We start from the raw sequence: 25,398 nt of genomic DNA, 5'->3' as shown, positions 1-25,398 counted from the left end.
CTCCTTCCTGAGCGGTATGACGGCTGCGTGGTCCCATGGTGTTTATACTTGAAGACTATTGTTTGTACAGATCAACGTGGTACCTTCAGGCATTTGGAAATTGCTCCCAAGGATGAACCAGACTTGTGGAGGTCTACACATTTTTTTTCTGAGGTCTTGGCTGATTTCTTTTGATTTTCCCATGATGTCAAGCAAAGAGGCACTGAGTTTGAAGGTAGGCCTTGAAATACATCCACAGGTACACCTCCAATTGACTCAAATTATGTCAATTAGCCTATCAGAAGCTTCTAAAGCCATGACATCATTTTCTGGAATTTTCCAAGGTGTTTAAAGACCCACTGGAATTGTGATAACAAAGTAGATGTCCTAACCGACTTGCCAAAACTATAGTTTGTTAACAAGACATTTGTGGAGTGGTTGAAAAACGAGTTTTAATGACTCCAACCTAAGTGTATGTAAACTACTGACTTAAACTGTAGATGGGTAATAATAAAAAAAAGCTGACATTGAATATCCCTTTGAGCATGGTGAAGTTATTAATTGCACTTTGGCTGGTGTACCAATACACCCAGTCACTACAAAATACAGGTGTCCATTCCTAACTCAGTTGCCGGAGAGGAAGGAAACCACTCAGTGATTTCACCATGAGGCCGATGGTGACTTTAAAAAAGTTACAGAGTTTAATGGCTGTGATAGGAGAAAACTGAGGATGAATCAACAACATTGTAGTTACGCCACAATACTAACCTTATTGATAGAGTGAAAGAAGGAAGCCTGTACAGAACAAAAAAATATTCCAAAACATGCATCCTGTTTGCAACAATGCACTAAAGTAATACTGCAAAGAATGTGGCAAAGCAATTAACTTTTTGTCCTGAATACAAAGTGTTATGTTTGGGGCAAATCCAATACAACACATTACTGAGTACCACTCTCCAGATCTTCAAGCAGAGTAGTGGCTGCATCATGTTATGGTTATGCTTGTAATCGTTAAGGACTGGGGAGTTTTTCAGGATAAAAAATAAACGGGATGGAGCTAAGCACAGGCAAAATCCTAGAGGAAAACCTGGTTCAGTCTGCTTTCCACCAGACAATGGGAGGTGAATTCCTCTTTCAGGAGAACAATAACCTAAAACACATGGCCACATCTAAACTGGAGTTGCTTACCAAGAAGACAGTGAATGTTCCTGAGTGTCCGAGTTACAGTTTTGACCTAAATCTACTTGAAAATCTATGGCAAGACCTGAAAATGGTTGTCTAGCAATGATCAACAACCAATTTGACAGAGCCTGAAGAAATTTGGAAAGAATAATGGGCAAATGTTGCACAATCCAGGTGTGGAAAGCTCTTAGAGACTTACCCAGAAAGACTCACAGCTGTAATCGCTGCCAAAGGTGCTTCTACAAAGTACTGACTCAGGGCTGTGAATACTTATGTAAATTAATTTTCAATATATTTGCAAACATTTCTAAAAACATGTTTTCACTTTGTCATTATGGGGTATTGTGTGTAGATGGGTAAAACACATTTAGAAAATCATCCATTTTGAATTCAGGCTGTAACACAACAAAATGTGGAATAAGTCAAGGGCTCTGAATACTTTCTGAAGACACTGTATATCTAACAGGACACAGTGTGGCAATACTACAATAGAGATCGAACTCTCGCTCTGTTTATCTATATAACAAAACATCTGTAAAAAAGGGATGTTCCTACATCCTAGTAATGCTTTACACGCTGCTGAAGAACTTGTAATGGCTGAGCATTCAGTTGTTTGGTCAAAGTGTGTGTGTGGAAAAAAATCTACTGTGCTGTAGAGTAATACCACCCTGTGGCATAATGGTGTACTGCAGTAATACTCGTGGATATGGATGAATCTCTTCTAGATACAGCATACAACAAAGAAGAACTTGACAATCTAACACAAAACATTGTAGCTATACATACAGTATGTTTTTATTGCAATATATGACAGCAAATGCCAGCTTGTGGTATCTAGATGTGTTGTTGACAACATATCCTTGAATGAATCTTAAACATAGCTTGATTGCATTATAAAAACTCCACAGGTAAAAACCCAAATCATTTATGTGATGAAGAACAAAAAGGACTAACCTAACCAAGCAGCCCAATGCCTTCAGACCGGTCTATTGGTCCATCATCATCATCTGTGCTGCTTTGAAATCCCAAAATGCACAGCACCATGATATATACAGTGAGATTCACCCACCTAGTTTTGCTCTTTCTCATTTGTGCTCATGAGAGAAAGTGGAGGAGTTCAGGTTTGGGTCGGTGCCGAGGTGACAGTTGATGGAGAGGCTGAAACACTGTCGGGGGAAGCTGCCGTCATCGTGGTAATGGGCACTAACAGAGTTTCAGCAGGGCGCGGGACTGGTTTGGCGATCTTCATGGGGATGAAGACGTTGGAGGCACAGTGCTCGCTCAGATACTCACCGCCCTTTTCCTCGTAGTCCTGCCGGCTGATCCAGCCCTCCCCGCCAGGGGGGTGCTCCAAGGCCCAGTCCCGAGCCCCGTACCAGGCATCCACCGCAGGCCGCGACGCCATCATCACCTGGAGAGGAGAGTCAAAACAGTGGTTTACTATGCTGCTCACCTAAGTGTAATATGGCCCTCTCCTTATAACCATATTGTTTAAATTAAGACTTGTACAAGTCACTGAGTATTTATACCACTGGTACATAATATTATTGCCCAACTTTGTACCAACATTAACCAATATACAGTTGAAGTCGGAAGTTTACACACACCTTAGCCAAATTCCTGACATTTAATCCTAGTAAAAATTCCCTGTCTTAGGTCAGTTAGGATCACCACTTTATTTGAAGAATGTGAAATGTCAGAATAATAGTAGAGAGAATGATTTATTTAAGCTTTTATTTCTTTCATCACATTCCCAGTGGGTCAGAAGTTTACATGCACTCAATTAGTATTTGGTACCATTGACTTTAAATTGTTTAACTTGGGTAAAACGTTTCGGGTAGCCTTCCACAAGCTTCCCGTGCTAGCACACGCTTTTTCAGTTCTGCCCACAAATTTTCTATATGATTGAGGTCAGGGCTTTGTGATGGCCACTCCAATACCTTGACTGTGTTGTTCTTAAGCCATTTTGCCACAACTTTGGAAGTATGCTTGGGGTCATTGTCCACTTGGAAGACCCATTTGCGACCAAGCTTTAACTTCCTGACTGATGTCTTGAGATGTTGCTTCAATATATCCACATAATTTTCCTTCCTCATGATGCAATCTATTTTGTGAAGTGTACCAGGCCCTCCTGCAGCAAAGCACCCCCACAGCATGATGCTGCCACACCCGTTCTTCACGGTTGGGATGGTGTTCTTTGGCTTGCAAGCTTCCCCATTTTTCCTCCAAACATAACGATGGTCATTATGGCCAAACAGTTCTATTTTTGTTTCATCAGACCAGAGGACATTTCTCCAAAAAGTACGATCTTTGTCCCCATGTGGAGTTGCAAACGTAGTCTGGCTTTTTTATGGCGGTTTTGGAGCAGTGGCTTCTTCCGTGCTGAGCGGCCTTTCAGGTTATGTCGATATAGGACTCGTTTTACTGTGGATATAGATACTTTTGTACCTGTTTCCTCCAGCATCTTCACAAGGTCATTTGCTGTTGTTCTGGGATTGATTTGGAGGTCTACATTGTTTTTTCTGAAGTCTTGGCTGATTTCTTTTGATTTTCCCATGATGTCAAGCAAAGAGGCACTGAGTTTGAAGGTAGGCATTGAAATACATCCACAGGTACACCTCTAATTGCCTCAAATGATGTCAATTAGCCTATCAGAATCTTTTAAAGTCATTACATCCTTTTCTGGAATTTTCCAAGCTGTTTAAAGGCACAGTCAACTTTGTGTATGTAAACTTCTGACCCACTGGAATTGTGATACAGTGAATTATAAGTGAAATAATCTGTCTGTAAACAATTGTTGGAACAATTACTTGTGTCATGCACAAAGTAGATGCCCTAACCAACTTGCCAAAACTATAGTTTGTTAACAAAAAATGTGTGGAGTCATTGAAAAACAAGTTTTAATGACTCCAACTTAAGTGTATGTAAACTTCCGACTTCAACTGTAAGTTAAATGACACAACTGTGTCCTTAGGAGCAGTAAATGGCCACATACATAGACGTTTACTATACCTGGAAGTGAGACTGGAAGGGCCTCATGGCCAGCAGCTCTCTCTCTATTCTCTCCTTCATACCTGGATACTGTAGGTTCCCTCCCGTCAGGAACACGTTACGGGCCAGTGCCTCCTGCTGCTCAGGAGTATACCTGCACACAGTCAAGTCATGCAAACTATGATCAACCTCTTCAGCTACTATTTTAATCAAGTTCCAGTTATTGTGGCCATCTGCGTGTTGTTTTTATTGAATTTACATTCAAAAATGTATAGCGAGGAAATGTGCAGTAGATTACCTGGCTAAGACATACTGCAGAGTCTCCATCATGCCCATCTGGTCCTCTCCTATCAGCGACGGCTGGAAGAGGATCTCTGAGACTCGCAGGCGCTCCGTACCCACAAACAGCTGGTGGTACTCTGCCATGTTAAACACCGGCTGTGGGGAGAGGAGTTTGTCAACAGGGCTAGTGGAGCCTCCATCACAAGAGGTTTATACACAATCTATATTTCGTTCTGTATGAACGTTGTTCAGACTTGTGTTTATAGTGCCTTCGGAAAGTAGTCAGACCCCTTGACTTTTTCCACTTTCTGTTACGTTACAGCCTTATTCTAAAATGGATTAAATAAATAAAATCCTCAGCAATCTACACACAATACCCCATAATGACAAAGCAAAAACAGGTTTTTAGAAATGTTGTTTCCATTGATCCTCCTTGAGATGTTTCTACAACTTGATTGGAGTCCACCAGTGGTAAATTCAATTGATTGGACATGATTTGGAAAGGCACACACCTGTCTATATAAGGTTCCACAGTTGCCAGTGCATTCAGAGCAAAAACCAAGCCATGAGGTCGAAGGAATTGTCCATAGAGCTCCGAGACAGGATTGTGTCGAGGCACAGACCTGGGGAAGGGTACCAAAATAATTCTGCAGCATTGAAGGTCCGCAAGAACACAGTGGCCTCCATCATTCTTAAATGGAAGAAGTTTGGAACCAACAAGACTCTTCCTAGAGCTGGCCGACTGGCCAAACTGAGCAATCGGGGGAGAAGGGCCTTGGTCAGGGAGGTGACCAAGAACCCGATGGTCAGTCTGACAGAGCTCTAGAGTTCCTCTGTGGAGATGGGAGAACCTTCCAGAAGGACAACCATCTCTGCAGCACTCCACCAATCAGGCCTTTATGGTAGAGTGGCCAGACAGAAGCCACTCCTCAGTAAAAGGCACATGACAGCCCGCTTGGAGTTTTCCAAAAGGCACCTAAAGACTCTCAGACCATGAGAAACAAGATTCTCTGGTCTGATGAAACCAAGATTGAACTCTTTGGCATGAAACGCACCATCCCTACGGTGAAGCATGGTGGTGGCAGCATCATGCCGTGGAGATGTTTTTCAGCGGCAGGGACTGGGAGATTAGGCAGGATCGAGGCAAAGATGAATGGAGCAAAGTACAGATAGATCCTTGATGAAAATCTGCTCCACAGCGCTCAGGACCTCAGACTGGGGCGAAGGTTCACCTTCCAACAGGACAACGACCCTAAGCACACAGCCAAGACAACATAGGAGTGGCTTCGGGACAAGTCTCAATGTCCTTGAGTGGCCCAGCCAGAGCCCGGACTTGAACGCGATCAAACATCTCTGGAGAGACCTGAAAATAGCTGTGCAGCAACGCTCCCCATCCAACCTGACAGAGCTTGAGAGGATCTGCAGAGAAGAATGGGAGAAACTCCCCAAATACAGGTGTGCCAAGCTTGTAGCGTCATACCGAAGAAGACTTGAGGCTGTAATCGCTGCCAAAGGTGCTTCAACAAAGTACTGAGTAAAAGGTCTGAATACTTATGTAAATGTCTTATTTCCGTTTTTTTTTTTTTATATAAATTAGCAAACATTTCTAAAATCCTGTTTTTGCTTTGTCATTATGGGTTATTGTGCATAGATTGATGAGGAAAAAAACAAATGTAAACAAATTTAGAGTAAGGCTGTAACCTAACAAAATGTGGAAAAAGTCAAGGGGTCTGAATACTTTCCGAAGGCACTGTATACCATTAAAATAGTAGAGAATATTTATTTACCTGCACATGCTTTTCTGTCTCTGCATTTTCCTCGCTGAAGTCTGGATCCATCTCTGTCACGCCGTCCCCTTCGTCCATTGGCTGCTCCATTTCTGAGGCCTGACAGAGGGAGATTTCTTACTTGTCAATAAGTGTATTCAGCAATTCATGTGACACTGTGATATGTTGCCATAGTCTAGGCTGTTTTGAAAGAACTGTTTCGTTGGACATTGTTGTCATCCTAATGCAATGCTATTGTTAGCTAGCCCCTATGATCACCTGCAAGAGTCGCTGCCTGCCCTGCTGCACCACCAGGCTCAGCTTGTTGATGTAGGACTGCAGCTCCTCAGCAGAGTCCATGTTCAGCTGGACCAGGTTCTTATGGAACTGCTCCAGGTAGCCGTCCTCCAACAGCTCCTATGCACACGACCAAACACACACACAGGCAACCTCAATGGATAAGACTGGTGGTTAGAATGTTAAGGAAAGCTTTAAAGCTTAGGTCTATATGTGAAATGTGGTGGTTTAGGGGAGAAAAGGGGAGCAGTTAAGGTTCATGGTTGACCAAGTGGTTAAAAGGTAATGGTTCTTGCCTGCACTGACAGTAGTTTATCCAGCCGCTCTTGGTCCTGCTGCAGCTTCTCCTCCCTGCGCCGGGCGTTGATCTCCTGTAGCCTGCGCAGCTGCTGGGTGCGTCTCTCCTGCCTCTCCTCCACACTCACCACGCCACCCAGCCCCTTGGCAGAGAAGGGCAACTGCATGCGGTGCACCTCCTGCTCATAGAACTCTGCACTGCGCCACTTCTCCAGCTCTGAGAGACACCGAGAGAGAGAGTCAGGAAATGAATCACATATAAAGCAAAGCACCACAATTCCTGTTTCATGTCATCTCACTACATCTCTCTGGCCCCATGGCAGGCAGACCTTGGTGGTAGTCTGTGGCTGTGTAGCTGTGTTCGTGGAGCAGCTCCTCCATGCGGCTGAGGGTGACGGCCGCCAGGTGACCAGGGTACTTCAGCTGGAGCAGACGCTGGAGGTAGGAGGCCGCCTGGTTCCCTCCCACGTTCACACGCTTACAGTTCCCTGCATCCAGCCTGGGGAAACACCAGAGGAAATTACGTTACAAGGTGTGTGGCATGTGTTAAAATGGCACATAGGCCCTGAGCAATGGAGCAACAGGAGCAGCTGCACCCCCCACTTTCAAAATAGGGATGCAAACGTACAGTACGTTTTTGCACCCCCACTTTTTTACGAGAAAAGTATAAAGATCCATTCGGTAATTTGTCATTTTCAGTGATAAGTAATGTTTTGAGCTAGTCTGTATTATAATAGATACATCCGTTTTATATATGATATAATAGTTAACAGATTGCATTTTTCACCCCCTCCCCCGTCGCCTCAAGATGAATGGTTTTGCCCACTGGAAAGTTTTGCTTCAGTGCAGTTAGAAAGCACTAGCTGCACCATTTTTCAAATGAAAAGGCACCTGCAAAATAAAATTGTTTATCTATTTTGTTGTTACATTTGCATTGTTGTTTCATGTCCAGTGGTGTTGGTCCATATAAATTGAGCTGCGTGCACCACCAGCAAATTCATTGTATCTTTTCACTTTTCCTGTACGAACCATGATGAGCACGGCATGTCTGATTAGGCTTCTCTGTATCACGGTCTTCCATCAGCCTACCAAAGGTTGCTCATTAGCAGAAAACTGTATGTCCGGTACCTCGCGGGCTGTCTTTGAGTATCTTGCAAGTAGATAGTGAGAAATAATCAGTAGGCCTAATATTACAGGCATTTAACACCATTCTGCATTTTTACCATCTATTTTCCCAACTTCAATCAGTTAAATCACATTGTTAAAATATTTTAATTCAGTTACAAAAGTAACAGTCCTGGCTGAGCCCCATAGTTGAGCGCACCGTGGCCACTTCGTGGTTACAATGTAGCCAAGCTGTGACTGTATGCACCAAATGAAAAAGCACAGGATATTTGAACCTCGATAAAACAGCTCTGTTGGTGGGCAAAAGGGGGCTAAGCCCCCTCCGTTGAAACTTGTGCCATCTCAGTTTAAGTTTTATGTTCCTATATAAAAAGAGCAAAAAAGTTCAAATGATTGCTTGTAGGGCTGTCCCCGACCAAAGTAAATCTTGGTCGACCTAGAATCGTCTGTTCTTTCGACCAATCGATTGGTCAACATTTTAAAACTTGTATTTTAATAAAATCAACTATATGTAGGCTACTGAGCTTGTCTGTTGCTTTAAGCACACTGTGATTAAATACACTATATATACAAAAGTATGTGGACACTCCTTCAAGTTAGTGGATTCGGCTATTTCAGCCACACCTGTTGCTGACAAGTGTATAAAATCGAGCACACAGCCATGCGATCGCCATACACAAACATTGGCAGTAGAATGGCCTTACTGAAGAGCTCAGTGACATTCAACGTAGCACTGTCATAGGATGCCACGTTTCCAAGAAGTCAGTTCGAATTTTCAATTACTCAGGAAGTTCAACAGATCATCAAGGAGGCTGCAACTCTTCTGAAAAGGTAAGAAACAATTTAGCTGGTTGATTTTGATCAACATCTTGGTGGTATAGCCAGTGGTGTCATTCTCAGCAAAACCCTAGGGTATAGAATGGCTAAATGACTTATTTAGCCAGCCTATATTTTCGAAACGACCTTGCTTAGTGTGTAGGGCGCTGTTCATGGTGCCGATAGAGTACCAACCTGTCACTTCTTGGTCAAAAGCACTCAATGGTCTCGGCATTTGAACTTTTATGTTTATTGTGGTATAGGGGGATATAAGCAGAATTCAATATAATTCCAATGCAAGAACCCAAATAACGCCCTGGTTATAGCTACATATCGGTATGTTTCATTATAGAAATATATAACCATAGAAATAGAATGTAGGCTTTCTTGGTAGCCTATTGCTTTTCGTGGCTGTAAATGGAACTGTGCGTATTGGAAACGTGTTTATGGTAGGCCGGCATTGCTTAATTGATTGAGTGGGTGGGTCGAATTTGATCCACAGAAGTGTATTGTGCCGTATCGCAACGTGTTGCTGAACTCATGAGCTGCATCCATGTTTGAAGCAGGCCTACAGGCCTATTTATTTGGCAAGACAGCTGTGCATGGCTGCATCTCACTGTAGTAGGCTGTAGGCTATGTTTTGGTTATTTGCATTTGCCTTTGTTTACTGTGTTTTTTTGTTTACTGTTAATGTAACTAGCCTAAATATAGATTGTACTATGCCTTTATCGATCTGATATTTCGTTATATGCCTGTAGTAGGCCTACCACTGTTCTGTTCTGTTCACATTCATTCATTTGCATTTGAAGTTGTCGGTATTCTAAGCCAAACTGCTATTCAGTACTTTTGTTTTGCATGAATAACTAGGCTACTACTTTCAGCATTTAGTTTGCATTATTTTGGTAAGACAGCTGTGTACGGCTGAATTCACATAAGCTGTTTGTAATAGGGTAATTTACCTATCCATCTGGTAGCCTATATTCATTTCCAAAATGGCCTCGCTTTAGTGTGTTGGGTGCTGTCCATTGTGCTGACACAGCATAGCGGAGATGGGCTATAGATTTTGCAGCAACCTGTCACTTCAGAAGCTCTCAATGGTCTCGGAATTTGAACTTTATGTTTATTGTGGTATAGCATGATATAAGCAGAATGCTAGAACCCAAAAAAATAATTCCCCCTCACCGATTTCAACTGCACCCTTAATCACTTTATCCTGCCGCCGGGTCTGTCTGCTTGGCTTGGTAAGTAATATCGACTGGTAAGTAATATTACTTACCAAGCCAAGCAGACAGACCCGGCGCCAGGACAAATTGACTAAGGGTGCAGTTGAAATCGGTGAGGGGGGACAATTTCTACCCTCTTTGCATCAAATATGTATGCTGCTGAGACAAGTTCATTTTAACTTGTTGGTTCTTTCCCTAACTACTCTAGCATGACAACAAACAATAGAGGAGTCTGCTAAATACTAGACAGTTCTGGCTACCTGGTTGAGTATGAGTGGAGTCATTAAAACCTCATGTTACTGTGTAGAATCGTACCTTCCATTGATAACGGGTAGGATGTGAGAGCAGTGGTAGCCAGAAGAGAGGACAATGCCGGTGTGTGGGGGTGTGAGGTTGCTGAGAACGTTGTTGTAGTAGAGGCTGTACAGGCAGTCCACGCCATAGGACACATGAGGAACTCTGTAGCACTCAAAGAGCAGCTCTGACATCATCTGGCGACTGTGCAGCGGATTGCAGGGCGCCTCTGTGAGCACTATAGGATGTTCAACACTGCCCTAAAGAGGGAAGAGAACGGAGAGAAACCACATCATATGTGGTTGAAGGAGCAACTATCTAGTTAGCTACCTTTGTCAGTAAGTTATATTCAAGACTGAGAAGGTAGAACGGTCTAAACAGGGCAAGCAACCAGTGGCGGCTGGCCGATAGAGGGCGCTAGGGCGCCGCCCCCTTAAATAAAATTATTTTTTTTTTTTAATAAAAAAATAAAAATAATAATAATAATAATAAAAACATCAGTATGTCAATATTTGTGTGTTTGAAATATGGAATGCACACAGTAATATGTGTAAGATATGATAGAAAATAATATTCGCAACCTTTCCTCTGCCTGTCAAACGCCTCGTCAGCTCTGGGCGATACAGAAAGTGCCCCGAGGAGGCGGGTCTACGTAGCAGTTAAGCCAATTGCTAATTTAAGATATGAATGTATGACATAAAATGTAGCTAATCAGCGATTTTAATTCGAATCCAAGGAGGGCGATTATTTTATCGCCCCAAGCTCGCCCCTGATAAAATAAGGACCGGGCTCCAGTGGCGCCATTTTTACTAGACGACAATGGCGAACGCAAAGCGTTACTCCTCCAAGACCCAACCCTAACTCGGTGAAATCTCTCCTCCAAGATCCGTTTGAGAGGAGAACTTTGTCAGAGAAAGTTCGGGTGAAAGAGCTGGGCCCAGATCAACCTGACCTCTCAATCAGACAGCAGGCTAGCGAGAAAGGGAAGCAGTATATGCGCGGCTTCTCCCGTAGCTGGTACACCAGGAAGGCTTGGCTAGCTGGGTGCACTGATGCTAATGCTTTATTTTGCTTTCCGTGCTTGCTTTTTTAAACGACGACGGGGTCAGATTCAGCATGGACAGGTACCGGAGTGAGGGATATGAAGCACCTGTCAGAGAAGGTAAAGAAACATGAGAACACCAGGGCACACATGGACAACTCTGTAAAGCTAGCTGTATTAGGAAGGGTGAACATTGCTACGCAGCTGGATGACGGCCACAGGATTGCGGTGAGGAAACACAATGAGGAGGTGGATAAAAACAGGCACATTCTATCCAAAATTATCGATTGTGTGAAGTTCTGTGGGGCTTTTGAGTTGGCCTTGCGTGGGGCACGAGGAGACTGACTCTCGGACAACCCCCGGCATTTTCCGGGGCTTAGTGGATTTTGTTGCCTCCCTCGACAGTGTGCTGGAGGAGCACCTGAAGACAGCTACCGTTACACAACACTGTGTACGAGTACAGGGATGACCTCCTAACGTGTTTCCAGACCATCAGAGACTCTGGGAACTTTGATGCCCCGACTGTCAGAGAGGCGGGGGCTTTGTGAGGATGCTCGAAGACGAGGCTTTCTGTTTTTTCCTGGCACTGTTCCACAAGATCATGCCAAATGTGGACATGCTTTTCAGCCAGCTGCAGAAGAGGAACATCGACCCTGTCTTCATTAAAGCACTTGTCCAGAGGTTCACAGAAAGCATGCTAACAATCAGGTAAATAACTATATATACTATTGGCTGATAAAGATGCTGTTAGAAAGATGAATAGTTCACTTACAACAGTTTAAAAGCCTAAATGTGTCTGGTCATCAAAGTGAGTGATTATCATAGAGCCGTCACAATTATATTTGTTTTAGTATTTTAAAAGGAAAGAGAAGACATTTACATTACATTTTAGTCATTTAGCAGACGCTCTTATCCAGAGCGACTTACAGTTAAGAGTGCATACATTTTTTTTTTTTTTTTCCCGTGGGAAACGAACCCACAACCCTGGCGTTGCAAGCGCCATGCTCTACCAACTGAGCTACACGGGACCACATTAGTTTTGGCAAGATCTGAAAAAAGAAGTTGGTGGAGTGCAACCCTCAAACATTGAAGAATTACAGCAGTTTGCTGCTGAAGAATGGGCCAAATTGCCAGCAGAAAAGGTGCAGCAAGCTCATTGATGTCTACAATAAGCATATGTTGGCAGCTATCTTGGCCAAAAGCTGTGCAACCAAGTACTAGCTCCAGGGTGCCAATAATTTAGTCCATGACATTTGTCTATATTTTCTAAATTACAATTGTAAACTTAAGTTTACAGAAATATAATTAAAGGTGTGGAGACCCATTTTTTCCTCTCAAATTTCAACTGATTTTAGAAGAAATAGGGAATTATTTAAGAAAAGCCCAAGGGTGCCAATATATTTGGACACAACTGTATGCCTTCAGTCTAATTGGAATGTATGGCAGTAGAGTTGTTTGTATTTCTCCCTAACCAAAATGGCTGCCATTAGGATACCATTCAGGATTTTTTTTCACCTGTGTTACCACGACAATCACGCCAAATGAGCATTGCATTTGTGTGCTCCTTCAGTGTGAATGCGCAAATTTGATATGGGTCACATGTAAAACTGATACATAATTGATACAGATTTACGGTATGTTGCCTATATATTACTATATACCGGTATTGATGCACAGACCAGTTTGGGTTTTTACTTTACCTTCTATAACGGTATTTCAATGTTTGGTTTGTTAAATGTGGTAATGCCACTCCGCCATGTGTAACGTCCGTTTTTCTAGTTTACTCCGCAATTTGGGTCGTCTCTCTCCCTCTCTCACCAAGTACCACCCCGTCACTCAAGGAGCGCAGTTGTTGTTACTCGACCACGAGAACAAGTGTTTGTCCAAAAAGACACAATCAGACGTTGATAATAATGCAGGAAAGTACTACACAGTTTGTAATAATTATTCAGGTGTCCACCAGGTCAATTTCTAGAAGAGGCCTAGTTGTTATTGAAGATTAACTTTATTGCTAAGTGCACAGCAGAACAAAATTATGTTGCATCCCTCTCACAAATGTAATAGAAAAAGGCTTTAAAACGTAATAACATCAGTTAATTATGTACATCACAGGTTAAAAGCAGTTACTAGACATAGTTTGTGTGTATATACACACTATCTGTCTGTCTGTCTGTCTGTCTATATATATATATATATATATATATATATATATATATATATATATATATATATATATATATATATATATATATATATATATATAAAAAGTCACTGGTTGTGTGTTGAGGGGGAATTACAGTGAGCTAAGAAGTCTGATTGCAAGTTATCAAATTAAACTTTATTTTTTGGACCCAGGGCCTCAATTCCCCTCTTTGTGTGGGGACAGCGCATCTGACGAGCAGCAACAGCCCATCAAGCGACGGAGGATGCTGGGACCAGGAGAACAACAGAGGTTGGCTATAGAGGTAAGTTGTGATGTAATTGTCAGTGTTTCCCCATAGAACTTTTTTTCAGGCCTGGTAGTATGTAGCCAAAACCCTGAACAATCAGCACCTTGGTAATCATATACTTGAGTTGGACATAGGCATGTGTCAGTCAGGATCACTTGCATCAAAATAGCTTAATTGCAAATTAAAGCTGATGATGTATCTTTTACAGGTATGTGATACCATCCTGAGTCATGCCAAAGAGAGGTTCTCCTTCACCCAGCACCTCATCAGCGCAACACTATTGCACGGAGAGTTGTTCCCACAACACAGTGTGAAGTTCCCCGATACAGCGCTTGAAACAACCGTGGAGGCGTACCCCATGTTGAACAAGGCCAAGCTCAAAACCCGAACTGTCCCTCATCTATGAGAACAGTGAGTTCAAGGCTTGTAGTGGTGCAGTGCCCCTGTACCAGTTCTTCATGGAGAACAACCTTCAGAGCACTTTCACAGAGACTGCCAGCCTCCTCAAGATCCTCATCACCACACCCATGACAACTGCTGAGTCAGAAAGGTGCTTCTCTACACTGAAAAGGATCAAGACCTTCCTGAGAAACAGCATGACACAGGATCGCCTGAACGCTCTGGCCATGCTCTCCATGGAGAAGAAACTTGTCAGGGACATTCCTGACTTTAATCAAAGGGTCATTGAGAGGTTTGCCACTCAGAAGGACAGACGGGCAAAATTCCTGTACAAATAAGATGACAGACACACACACACAGAGCAGCTCTGGCCGCATGTTTCTTTGTATATAGTTGACCTTAGCATAAAAAATCCAGTTATATATGGTACTCTAGAAAGTCTTAATAGTGTCTTTGCTAATATTACTGTATATATGTTGTTTTGTATCAATTAATTGTTGCAGTTCTGGAGCACATTAACAATTAGTCACATTTAGTATGATCATAAAATACTGTATGCTATTCTTCCAGTCAAAGGTTTGAGTTCATCCACTTGATATCCATTTCTATATTATACATCCTTTTATACAGTGTAAGATTTCCTATAAACTTTATAATAATTTCATGTTATTGTCCACTTTCCACTCTGTTCTGACAGCATGCCTGTTGCGTTGCCTGTTTACTACCAATGGTAAAAAGTTCACTTTAAATGCAAATGAAAGGCTTGGGTTTGTGTAATATGTTTTTGTGTAAGAATGCCTCAACTTTTTAATATTGGCATTAAATAATTACTGAATGTTTCACTGAGCACTGCTGTCCTGCAGTTTGTGTTAAAATATATCGCGATGGTTACAGGAAAAAAAAGTATGGCACAGCCCCACCGAGAATATTTTTCACCAGCCGCCACTGCAAGCAACATAGGAAATTGTGCAACATAACTTGAACACTTACCTCAGTGCCAACTCCGAGGTGGCTGAATATGTAATCGAACATCAGTTCCTGTATCTCGAAGTTTACAACCACATTTCGGTCAAACTGGCTTTTCAGGAGCCATCGCACGGGCTCGAGGTTGGAGATGTCATTGCCGATTTGGGTTTCACTTCGCGCTGCCCCTCTGCTCCTTGCCGCCACGGACTTGAACAGAAGCCGCGGAGCGCCTAGTTCGTCCCCTTTGCATGCCCAACCTGCCCTTGTTTGAAAAGAGCCGTTATCTATTATTATCGGAACTGGTGATGGTTGTAAGCATTCGGCAGCAATCTCGAAAATCGGATCGGGAGATGATTTGTAGTCTTGAAATGAAAATATTTTGCATGTTGTGTCTGTTTTAGAAGTCATTTTGAAAGGGTGTTACTACAAAATATGGCCGACTAGAAAGTTTGTACCAGAACCTAAGAGTTCCGCGTAGCTCTCAGAACGCTTTGACATGTAACAATTATTAAAGGGGCAGTCAGCAGTTGCTACATACCTGTTTTTGACTTTACCAATTGATTCTTAAAGAATATAACTTATAAATGCCTCATGAGCTTAGTTTAACTGTTGTACCCCATCAGAACCCAAAATATAAGCTTGTTTTACTCCAAAGTTTGTAAACAAAGTAAATGTAAACAAACACTGTATAGCATCAAAACATGGTTAAAACTATACTTTTGATATCATTGATGGTTAGTCCATGCATCCATAGTCCTGTCTATGAATTTGAGAGTGATTACATTTCTCCAGCCCCATCCCTCAGCTTTCTACCGAAACAGTGGCAGGGTACCACTTTGTTATTGTTTCAAATGCTGATTGGCCCTTTAAGGTGAAGACAGTTCAATGTTAAAATATGTATATATTACATCCTCTATTATAGTAGATCCCCTAACAACTACTGTTATATGACTATTTAATTATTAATTGTGTAGCCTACTTCCTGGCATTTTGATTTAGTTTTTTATATGGATAGCTTAATTTATCTACAGCAGGCCTTTTTATTGTTGCCTCTATCTCCAGAACAGGTTAATTTGAGTACAGCCTGTGTGTGATAACCAATTATGTATATAAACCCTGGATTACTGATGATATCTATTGGCCATTGAGAGGCTTTGAAGCCACAAGTCGGCCATATTGGCACTCCCCAGTAGGAGCAGTCCTCCATAGGAATGAATGGAATTCTACAGTATTTCAATTAAATGTTTCAAGGACAAAATTACATGTATTTAAGTATGTTTGTTGTTGGAGCGGGAACAGTAACATTATCAATCTTTAAAAAGTATACTTTAAGGGAAATGTTTTTATGTGTTTTTCGTTATTTTTTGTATGTTTAAGGTAACATAATATAATTTAAAAGTATGCATTAGTTGTCTGTCATAGAATACATGTGGCAAAAACGAATGTAGACATTAATAAATGCATTTCTTTAGCTTCCTAAATATTTTTTACAACGGTGGGGGAGTGCCAAGATGGAGGCAGGGTGGCTTCAACACAGCGCTCCCTATCAGTCATCTAGTGTTTATAAATTATTGGTGATAACCTACTGTATGACCCATAACATTTTTACAGTAGGCCTAATGCATTAAAGACCACTGCCATGAATGAGTGTCTACCACCAGAGGGGGCAATGAAAGCTGGTCTGCTGCATTTGAGTGTGTCTGAATGAATAAGCATCAAACAATGCATGAATTCCTCTTTTGGACATTCAGAATTAAGTCCAGGTAGACATGATGAGCTCCTCCTATCAATCTATTCTTAGGTTGATATAATATACAATCCCTATCAACCCCATTTCTGAAAAGGCCTTTATTTATTCTGGTCTGCCACTGGCGGTATGACTGTCAATTGACTAGGCAAAGTGAAGCCTCAGCTGGTGATATAGGGCACCCTTGGCACTGAAAATAGACACCTATCACTCCAATGGTAAGGGGTCAGATGAAGATCATCTATCGTTCTACCCTTCTGAATCAGCATCAGCCCATATACCATGCTGCATCCTTTCAGCAATACTGTATCATGAGCTAGTCATCAAGAGGAGTACTTCGCATTCACCTATGCATTTTCCATGCCACCATTGTTCTAAAACCACAGAATTATGCTCAAGGGTCTTACCTATCAGAGCATGCTTGCATCATAATATAATTTAATTTAGAGACAACAGGCATATTCCCTGTGCAATCAAACAAATAGTGGATACATTTCATATTTACTTCATGCCAGGGACTTGATTGGTGGTATACCACAGATTTGGGAGGAGGGAAGGCTGTAGCTTGATGTTGTGCCATTGAATCAGAGGCACAGTTCACTGCTCAGGCACAAAGCTCTAAGAGAGGCGGTCTGCTCTTATGCTACTGAGCAGATCTAGGTCATCTCCCACATAGGCTCCCAGAAGGCAAGACGTGACATTGTACCGCTGTCCCTAACACGGGGAGCCCTTGCTTGTTGTGCATGTCATACCGTGATGAGCAGAGGAATTAATAGGCTACAACCGCTTTGGGATGGCCATGATGCAGCTCCTCCATTTTGTCAAAGCAGAAGACTGGTTTTCAGTGGCAGGAGGGGCACAGGGTAGAGAGATCCTAATTAGCTTGTCATCAGCTGTCATATTCAATTGTTCCTGCAAGACTCATTAATTACATTTCTTGTGTTATTGTCATGTTACTACAATGTTAATATTATCAGTATTATAATTTAGTTGCGGTAGTAGAATAGCAATAGCAGTAATAGCTAAAATATTCATTTTCCTTCTGCAACTCTTTCTGCCCAAATCATGAGATGAAATGGTGAAATGTCCGTTTGAATCTTTGTGCATGCAGGACTGGTGAAATAAAAAGAGAAAACCTCCAACTATATGTGACATAAATGAATGAGGGGAAGGGAACACAGTTTACATAATAGGGTGAGGCTTGCATGGAGATTCCAACTGCTGCCTCTGATATCAGAGCCACAGCAGTAAACCAAACGTCCCGCAACCCCTAAACACTCCCCCAACCCCTCGCCCCCTCACACACAGAGACTGTCACTACCACTCTCCTCAGTATGAAGCCCTGTAAGCATAACAGATATGTTTAGGCCATAGAGTAATTAATATGTTTATGCACCTGTCACTTTGCATGCATCCCTGGCTGTGTAGTGTCTGTGTGTATACGTATAAATTGTGTTCATGTTTCATAGTGGATCCAAGGAAAGAATTCAAATTCCTCAGCGTGTGTGTCTGTATGTTTATTTATTCCTATGTGAATTGCATGTCCTTGTCAACCATTTTGTATAAGCAGCAGATTGCAGTTTTCTATTCTAAACAAAAATGCCCTGTTTTTTCTCAATCCAGGACCCTATCTTTTTTTCTTAGATCCCTCCCTGTTGTTAGGGCTCTAGATTGGTTCGAGTGGCTTCCCTCTTCATCCAGTGGGGCTTTCAGACAGACAACCTATGTTCCTTTGAGTCTTGCCACCCAATTATTGTGGCCATGGCAACTATCTGAGACTATTGCCCCCAGTTGGCTGTTAGCAGGTTATAAGCCTACAGTATCTCTCCCCCTTCAGACATCCCTCTCTCATCTTTGCTGAATTAATCCTCGCCTCTGTAACCCAAAGCTAAATTGGTCATCACAGCAACCAATTTGATGCCATCTCAGTAATAATACATCTGAAAATCAATTTCTTCTGAAGTTCCAAATGTGCAAACACAGATAGAGAACAAAATGTTTTTGTGTCTGGATTAGTTTGCACATTTCACTGAATTCAAAACCATGTTCCATTATGAAGGTGCAGTTGCTGTTAATGTGAATCCAGTTGGGGGGATGGTGTGTGTATGTGTGTATGTGTGTGTATGACATTTGCAGCCTATCCTCTGTCCCAGCATTAGCCCAGGGTTTTGCACATGATGGGGGAGGGAGGCTTAGTCACTGAAATGCCCCAAGGACTCTCCCGGGAATATTATTTCCTCGCTGTCCTCCACTAAACACACACACGTGCCTCCACCCACATATAGATATTAGCCCTATCTCACAAGGATGGGTGAGCCACACACACACACACACACTGTGCATGCCTGAACACAAATGGCAGCATGGCAAAGCAGCCTATGCCAAGCATGAAAATATGTGGAGCTTTCTCTGTCCTCTGGGTTGATGCTAAATTTAGAGCTTTCTTCTTTCACGTTTTTGTCTCTTTTTGTATTTCACCAATGCACAATTCAACACGACTAAAATGGCAGTTCTGTCGTTCCTTAATGTTCATAATATATTCCAACAGAAGGAAAGATTATAAATGCTTTGAAGTCCTCCTCTTCAACCCTGTGCCAGAGCACATTTAGCATACGCAGGCACCAAAACCTGATGACAGTAATATTGTAATGCGTCGTGACATGTCGGAACCGATTACGAGGGAAATTATGAGGTGCCTCTTATCATCTGAGGGATTACAGTTGGAGGCATCAAATGTTTCAGAGATTTAGCCTATTCTTCTACATTTTCTTACATATTTCTGCACTTTATTGTCATATCGTAATTTGGGAGTTCTAAAGCAGACGCACATGACACAGACTAAAATGCCATGCCTATTCCAGACAACCGACATAACATATTAGCCATTTGGATTCCAGGCCAAATTTATAGTTTACCTAACCATGAGGAATTTAGTCATTCTGAGTAGGCTACATTGGAAATATAATGTAAAACTACAGGGGACATTTAAAATGTATTACAGACAGTTTATATCAAACATGCGCAAATGCAAGGCGCTAGTCTGGGTGGGCCTACCAGTCTTTTTAGCTAACATTCCACTACTTGTAGCCTACTCTTTGGCATATGACACCGAAGTAGTCAGTGGAATGTTAGCTAAAAAGAATGGTACTAGCGAGGCACTGTTCAAGGTTCTGCAATGCTAAAACGAGTAGAATTTTCTCATGACGATGCACGCAGGTCGTGAACTCTAATTTAGCAGCTGAAAAAACATGGCATTCATTACATTTTAAGTATCGAAGAACAGGTGAAGCAGGTAGTAAGTAGCCTATTATCAATTAAAATGCTCGGACAACAAATAAGAGACAATATAAAAAAAAGTTTTGTTTTGATATAAATTAGGCTACATTAATATATATTTTTTAAGTGCATTGGCTACTTTGGTCAAAGGGGCATGAAACATAACTCTGGATCCAAATTCGTATAGCAAATAAGCTAAAATACAAAAATAAATAATCAAATGAATATGCTAGGCCTAGGCCTATTGACGGGTTAGAGCTACGAGTTTGATATTTAAATATTTTATATTTACTCAATAAACATTAAAGTGATTTTACACCTCTGATATTTGTTTTTGCATTACGAAAAAAAGACAAAGACAGAGCGTGTGTGAGATATTAGGCATATGAATGGTGCGCAGTGTAACTCGCTAATTTCTGATTTTGAAACGAACATGTGTGTCTGCAATTATAAACTAGACTTATATGAAACTGATATTACCTCTGCCTGATCAATACAATCATAACTAAAAATATTGGAACAAATTAGGCTATTAATCAAATTTAAAAACAAATTTACAAAAAATAGAATTTTTAGGCCTAATCAAATGTGCAAAATTTGCTTAATCGAATAAAGTAAAATATTTTGTATAAATGAAGCGTAAGAGCTAGCATCCATGCCATGGTAACGAAATACTACACCCCTTCCTCCTTCCAAAATCTCAAAGTAATCTCTCTCTCTCTCTCTCTCTCTCTCTCTCTCTCTCTCTCTCTCTCTCTCTCTCTCTCTCTCTCTCTCTCTCTCTCTCTCTCTCTCTCTCTCTCTCTCTCTCGCTCTCTCTCGCTCTCTCTCTCTCACACACACATACATACATACACACACACACACCGCTTCAGAACCATGAGGGGTTTGTGCATGCTGAGCAAGTCATTGCATTGGCAGTCTATGAGGACACGTGCCTAGTCCCCCTCTAAGATACCACGGCTCATGGTTTGCACTTGTCACCGCTGCCGCAAAGCTGAGTGCTGCATCAAGACTAACACGGACAACTACATGGAGAGGTTAAGCAGTTTAGAAGAAGCAACTTGATCAATTTGAATTAGGAGGAATTGTTTTGCTTCGTTTCTTCTGATGCCAAGTAAGTGACAGGAGGGATTTGAGAGTGACATGGATAATCAAGACCAACAGACGGCATTTTAACGACAGCCTGTGTGGATGTAACGGTTGGACAGCCGTTAAGAGCAACGTCGAAACGTCTTGGCAACAGGCATGGTTATCTTTCTCTCACAGCAGCAGCAGCAGCCAAAATAGCTAATAACCACACTGCATGTATTTATTCAACAATTTTCATATTTGATCCAATTGATATCTGAAGATTCACATTTAACTCATAACAATGGCCCACTTAATTCGACACAAGATCGGCAACAAGCTGACCAATGCGGCCAACACAGTGTCCAATAAGTCGCAGGCCAAGGTCAGCGGAGTGTTCGCCAGGCTGGGCTTCCAGGCCGCTACGGATGAAGAGGGTCTGGGGTTCGTGGACTGCGATGACTTGGATTATGACTACAGGCAGGGGATGCAGATGGACATCATGCAGGGCGACGAGGAAGGGGGAGAGATGGACGGAGGAGACGAGTTGATGGAGGGGGACAGCCACTACCAGAGAGATGGCACCGGCCCATCATCCTCCTCCCTCAAGAACACTGGGGCATGTAACGAGTTGGCATCAGAGGTCAAACCCAAAATTACCTCTTGGGAAGCGGGGTGGAACGTCACCAATGCCATTCAGGTAGAAATCATTTTAAGAAAGACATGAACATATTGTTACTGTGTCAATGTAGGCCTATTGTCAATAATCGCCTTGGAATTTACGCCCATTCAAATAATTTCAGAGCACAATGCATTACGCTATATAATTCAGGGGACACCAATTTCCATTCTACAAAAAACTGAAAGACCATTAAAATGACTATAATTTTTGACATGTAAAAATAGACTTTCATTTATTTCTTCCAGATAAATGAATTGGCCAATTTTATGGCTTCTTATTTCAAAATCCCTAACTTAAAACAAATGTTTCCTAAATATATATATTTTAAACATAAATAATGGCATTTGCCTTCATTTCATCAGACGAGGATGTCAATTAAATACGAAGCATTTGAGATTTTAAAGGAAAATAGGGATCTATTCTAGATAGCCTATTTCTTATCAGTAAAAAACAGACCCAACTCCATCTGGAATGAATAAAATGGTTTGGATTAGCCTCAGGCACAATTAGGGCCACTTCATTATTCTTGATAACATTTTACAGTGGATTATATAAACTAAATCCAGTCTTGGTGAGAAAATATCTTAGTTTTTAAATTGTAAAATTAATATTAATATCGACAAAAAGAAGCATAGTTTCAAATCAAATTCTGAGCCTGCACGCTATAGTGGTCTGACAGACCTATACTTTTCTCTCAACTCCAATCGTTAAATTAGGGTTTTCACACATTTATCCATATGATTATGCAAATAAATGTTGTTTGTTATAATTATGCAACTTTTAATGTGATTCATTTCTTGAATATGTGGGGCGGGGAGCCTGTCACTGATTAGACCATGACCATTACGACTCAACTGTGCTTGTGTATCCGCAGGGGATGTTCGTCCTTGGGTTACCCTACGCCATTCTTCACGGAGGATACCTCGGACTCTTTCTCATCATATTTGCCGCTGTTGTATGTTGTTACACCGGAAAGATTCTTATTGCGTGTCTGTATGAAGAGAACGAGGATGGAATTCTGGTACGCGTGAGGGACTCCTACGTGGACATCGCCAACGCGTGCTGCCAGCCACGGTTCCCGTCTCTGGGCGGGCATATCGTTAACGTTGCTCAGATCATTGAGTTGGTCATGACCTGTATCCTGTACGTGGTGGTCAGTGGCAACCTGATGGTCAACAGCTTCCCCAATCTGCCGGTATCGCAGAAGGCCTGGTCTGTAGTCGCCACGGCCGCCCTCCTGCCTTGCGCGTTCCTCAAGAGCCTCAAGGCCGTGTCCAAGTTCAGCTTGCTCTGCACTATCGCGCACTTCGTCATCAACATTCTGGTAATAGCCTACTGCCTCTCCAGAGCCCGCGACTGGGCCTGGGACAAAGTCAAGTTCTATATTGATGTCAAGAAGTTCCCAATCTCCATCGGCATCATCGTCTTCAGCTACACGTCCCAGATCTTCCTGCCCTCGCTGGAGGGGAACATGCAGAGGCCAAGCGAGTTCCACTGCATGATGGACTGGACCCACATCGGAGCCTGCATCCTGAAGGGCCTGTTCGCTCTGGTGGCCTACTTGACTTGGGCAGATGCCACCAAAGAGGTCATCACGGACAACCTGCCATCCACCATCAGAGCGGTGGTCAACCTGTTCCTTGTGGCTAAGGCCTTGCTGTCATATCCGCTGCCATTCTTCGCTGCTGTAGAGGTCTTGGAGAAGTCTTTTTTCCAGGATGGAGGGCGCGCTATTTTCCCTGACTGTTATGGGCCGGGAGGAAGGATTAAGTCCTGGGGACTGGGCCTCCGGTGCCTCCTGGTGGTGTTCACGTTGATAATGGCCATATTTGTCCCTCACTTCGCACTCCTCATGGGCCTCACCGGGAGTCTTACCGGCGCCGGGTTGTGCTTCCTTCTCCCGGCCCTCTTTCATCTAAAGCTGATGTGGAGGAAACTTTTATGGCACCACGTGTTCTTCGACGTCGCCATATTCGTCATAGGGGGCATATGCAGCATTTCTGGATTTATTCACTCAGTAGAGGGGCTCATCGAGGCATTCAAATATGGAGTCGAAGAATAAGAACGTTATACCTCTGTAGCCCGTACCTTCAATTTGGTCATACTTTCATTAATCATCGGCGCGTAATGACAGACTGGTTGACAGCTCATAAGGGATACTGTGTAATTGTTTTACTTCGTTTTTTTGCCTTCGTGATGGCAATGTGCAATAATAAACTTTACAATCATAGTGTACAGTATTCAGTACTGAAATGTTGTGTTAACTTGGAAGGGGGTAATGCAGTGTCCTTGGAGAATAGATCATCTCTGAAGCATTGAATATCATGCATGGTTTGATCAGGCAAGGTTAGCACAACCCATGTGAAAATGAGCTGTGTATAGGCCTCACCTATGTGTGGATGTGTTGATATCTGCATTGAGAATTAGTTTCTTTATGAACATTGAAAAAAATAAGACAATTAGCATTTTATTATCGGTTCCTAGCTGCTAAAGAGTTATATAACAATCTCATGCCAGATTATGTCGATTTAAAGATAAAACACGCTCGGGGCACCCACGTGGGATGGAGCTATATAAGGAATAAACATACAAGGAACTCATATGTAGTTGAATAATCAAAACATTTCGATTAGTTTTCAACTGTACTTGGTTTTTGGTGTTTCAAGTGTCATTATGGATTAAGTGAATTATTGCAGTGCAAGCAAGTGGCTCTTTGTGTTTATATGAAACGATCTTTCTTCTGTAGTCTACCTATCTGTTGAACGTTAATTGTGCTTTCATTGAATTAATCATGACGTGTAAGAAACGAGTATGTGTTGAATTAATAGAGAAATAAATCGAATATTTTATGCATTATGTTCATATCTTTGGATTCATTATATGTCTGGAATTTGTGCACGTTCATGTTTGTGCGAAAAAAGTATATATGGGTGAATAAAATCAATGTTTTTATGGATGAATATAGTCCGTTTTGGGGGATTCTGTAAAACGGTCAAAAGGAAGCAGAGTCTATGGAATAGGAATGCGGAATGTGGTGTGGAGGAGGATTTTACAAATGATCATAGGCTTACTCACCTCACCTGCACATGTGCATTATCTGCCTATATGCTAAGACTCAACATACAGTCTCATTTTCAAAATGTACTTGAATCATTTTGTAGCCATATAAATTAAGCATAACAAAAATTATTTGAAATACACCATGACATTATTCTGCACTGTAAAAAGCACCACCTCTTTCAGTTCCTTATTTGCAAGTTACAGTAGTAACAATTATTCTCAGAATGTTCTGATATGGGTCCCACACTCTTATAACTAGGGGCCAGCATTGGATACTTTGGGGACCTCAGTGGACCCCAAGAAATCATCAGCATATATTTTATACAATAATTAAAAGATATTCCCCCAGATAGCATATGATAGCAAAATGTGTAGAATTGCAGGAAATTAGCTTTAAAACTGGAACATTTTCTCTCAGCCTCATGGCAAAATGTGAACAAAAGCATGAGATGA

At 41.9% G+C, this 25,398-nt stretch overlaps 2 protein-coding genes across 3 annotated transcripts; one reads left to right on the top strand and one right to left on the bottom strand.

Annotated features, from left to right (window-relative positions):
- Nucleotides 1-1,770: 1,770 nt before the first annotated feature.
- Nucleotides 1,771-15,525, bottom strand: actr5 (actin related protein 5). 2 transcript variants are annotated; one of them, XM_041845077.1, is made up of 9 exons: nucleotides 15,134-15,525; nucleotides 10,274-10,512; nucleotides 7,124-7,293; nucleotides 6,794-7,011; nucleotides 6,480-6,617; nucleotides 6,222-6,320; nucleotides 4,451-4,590; nucleotides 4,174-4,306; nucleotides 1,771-2,572 (listed from the first exon to the last, which is right to left on the bottom strand). In XM_041845077.1, exons 1-9 carry the CDS (start codon nucleotides 15,515-15,517, stop codon nucleotides 2,279-2,281), a joined length of 1,815 nt encoding a protein of 604 aa, XP_041701011.1. In that variant the 5' UTR covers nucleotides 15,518-15,525; the 3' UTR covers nucleotides 1,771-2,278. The 2 variants fall into 2 exon arrangements, with proteins under 2 accessions (XP_041701011.1, XP_041701012.1); XM_041845078.2 differs by having other exon boundaries at nucleotides 2,357-2,572; nucleotides 4,236-4,306.
- A 5,487-nt stretch (nucleotides 15,526-21,012) lies between these two features.
- Nucleotides 21,013-24,741, top strand: LOC121538119 (vesicular inhibitory amino acid transporter). The gene is made up of 2 exons (XM_041845901.2): nucleotides 21,013-21,903; nucleotides 22,760-24,741. The coding sequence occupies exons 1-2, from the start codon at nucleotides 21,508-21,510 to the stop codon at nucleotides 23,945-23,947; spliced, it is 1,584 nt and encodes a 527-aa protein (XP_041701835.1). The 5' UTR covers nucleotides 21,013-21,507; the 3' UTR covers nucleotides 23,948-24,741.
- The last annotated feature ends 657 nt before the right edge of the window (nucleotides 24,742-25,398 follow it).

The sequence above is a fragment of the Coregonus clupeaformis genome, chromosome 24 (assembly GCF_020615455.1).
Source record: "Coregonus clupeaformis isolate EN_2021a chromosome 24, ASM2061545v1, whole genome shotgun sequence".
In the NCBI taxonomy this organism is placed as follows: domain Eukaryota; kingdom Metazoa; phylum Chordata; class Actinopteri; order Salmoniformes; family Salmonidae; genus Coregonus; species Coregonus clupeaformis.
The sequence above is the reverse complement of the archived record's forward strand: the minus strand, read 5'-3'. Positions and strand labels throughout refer to the sequence as shown.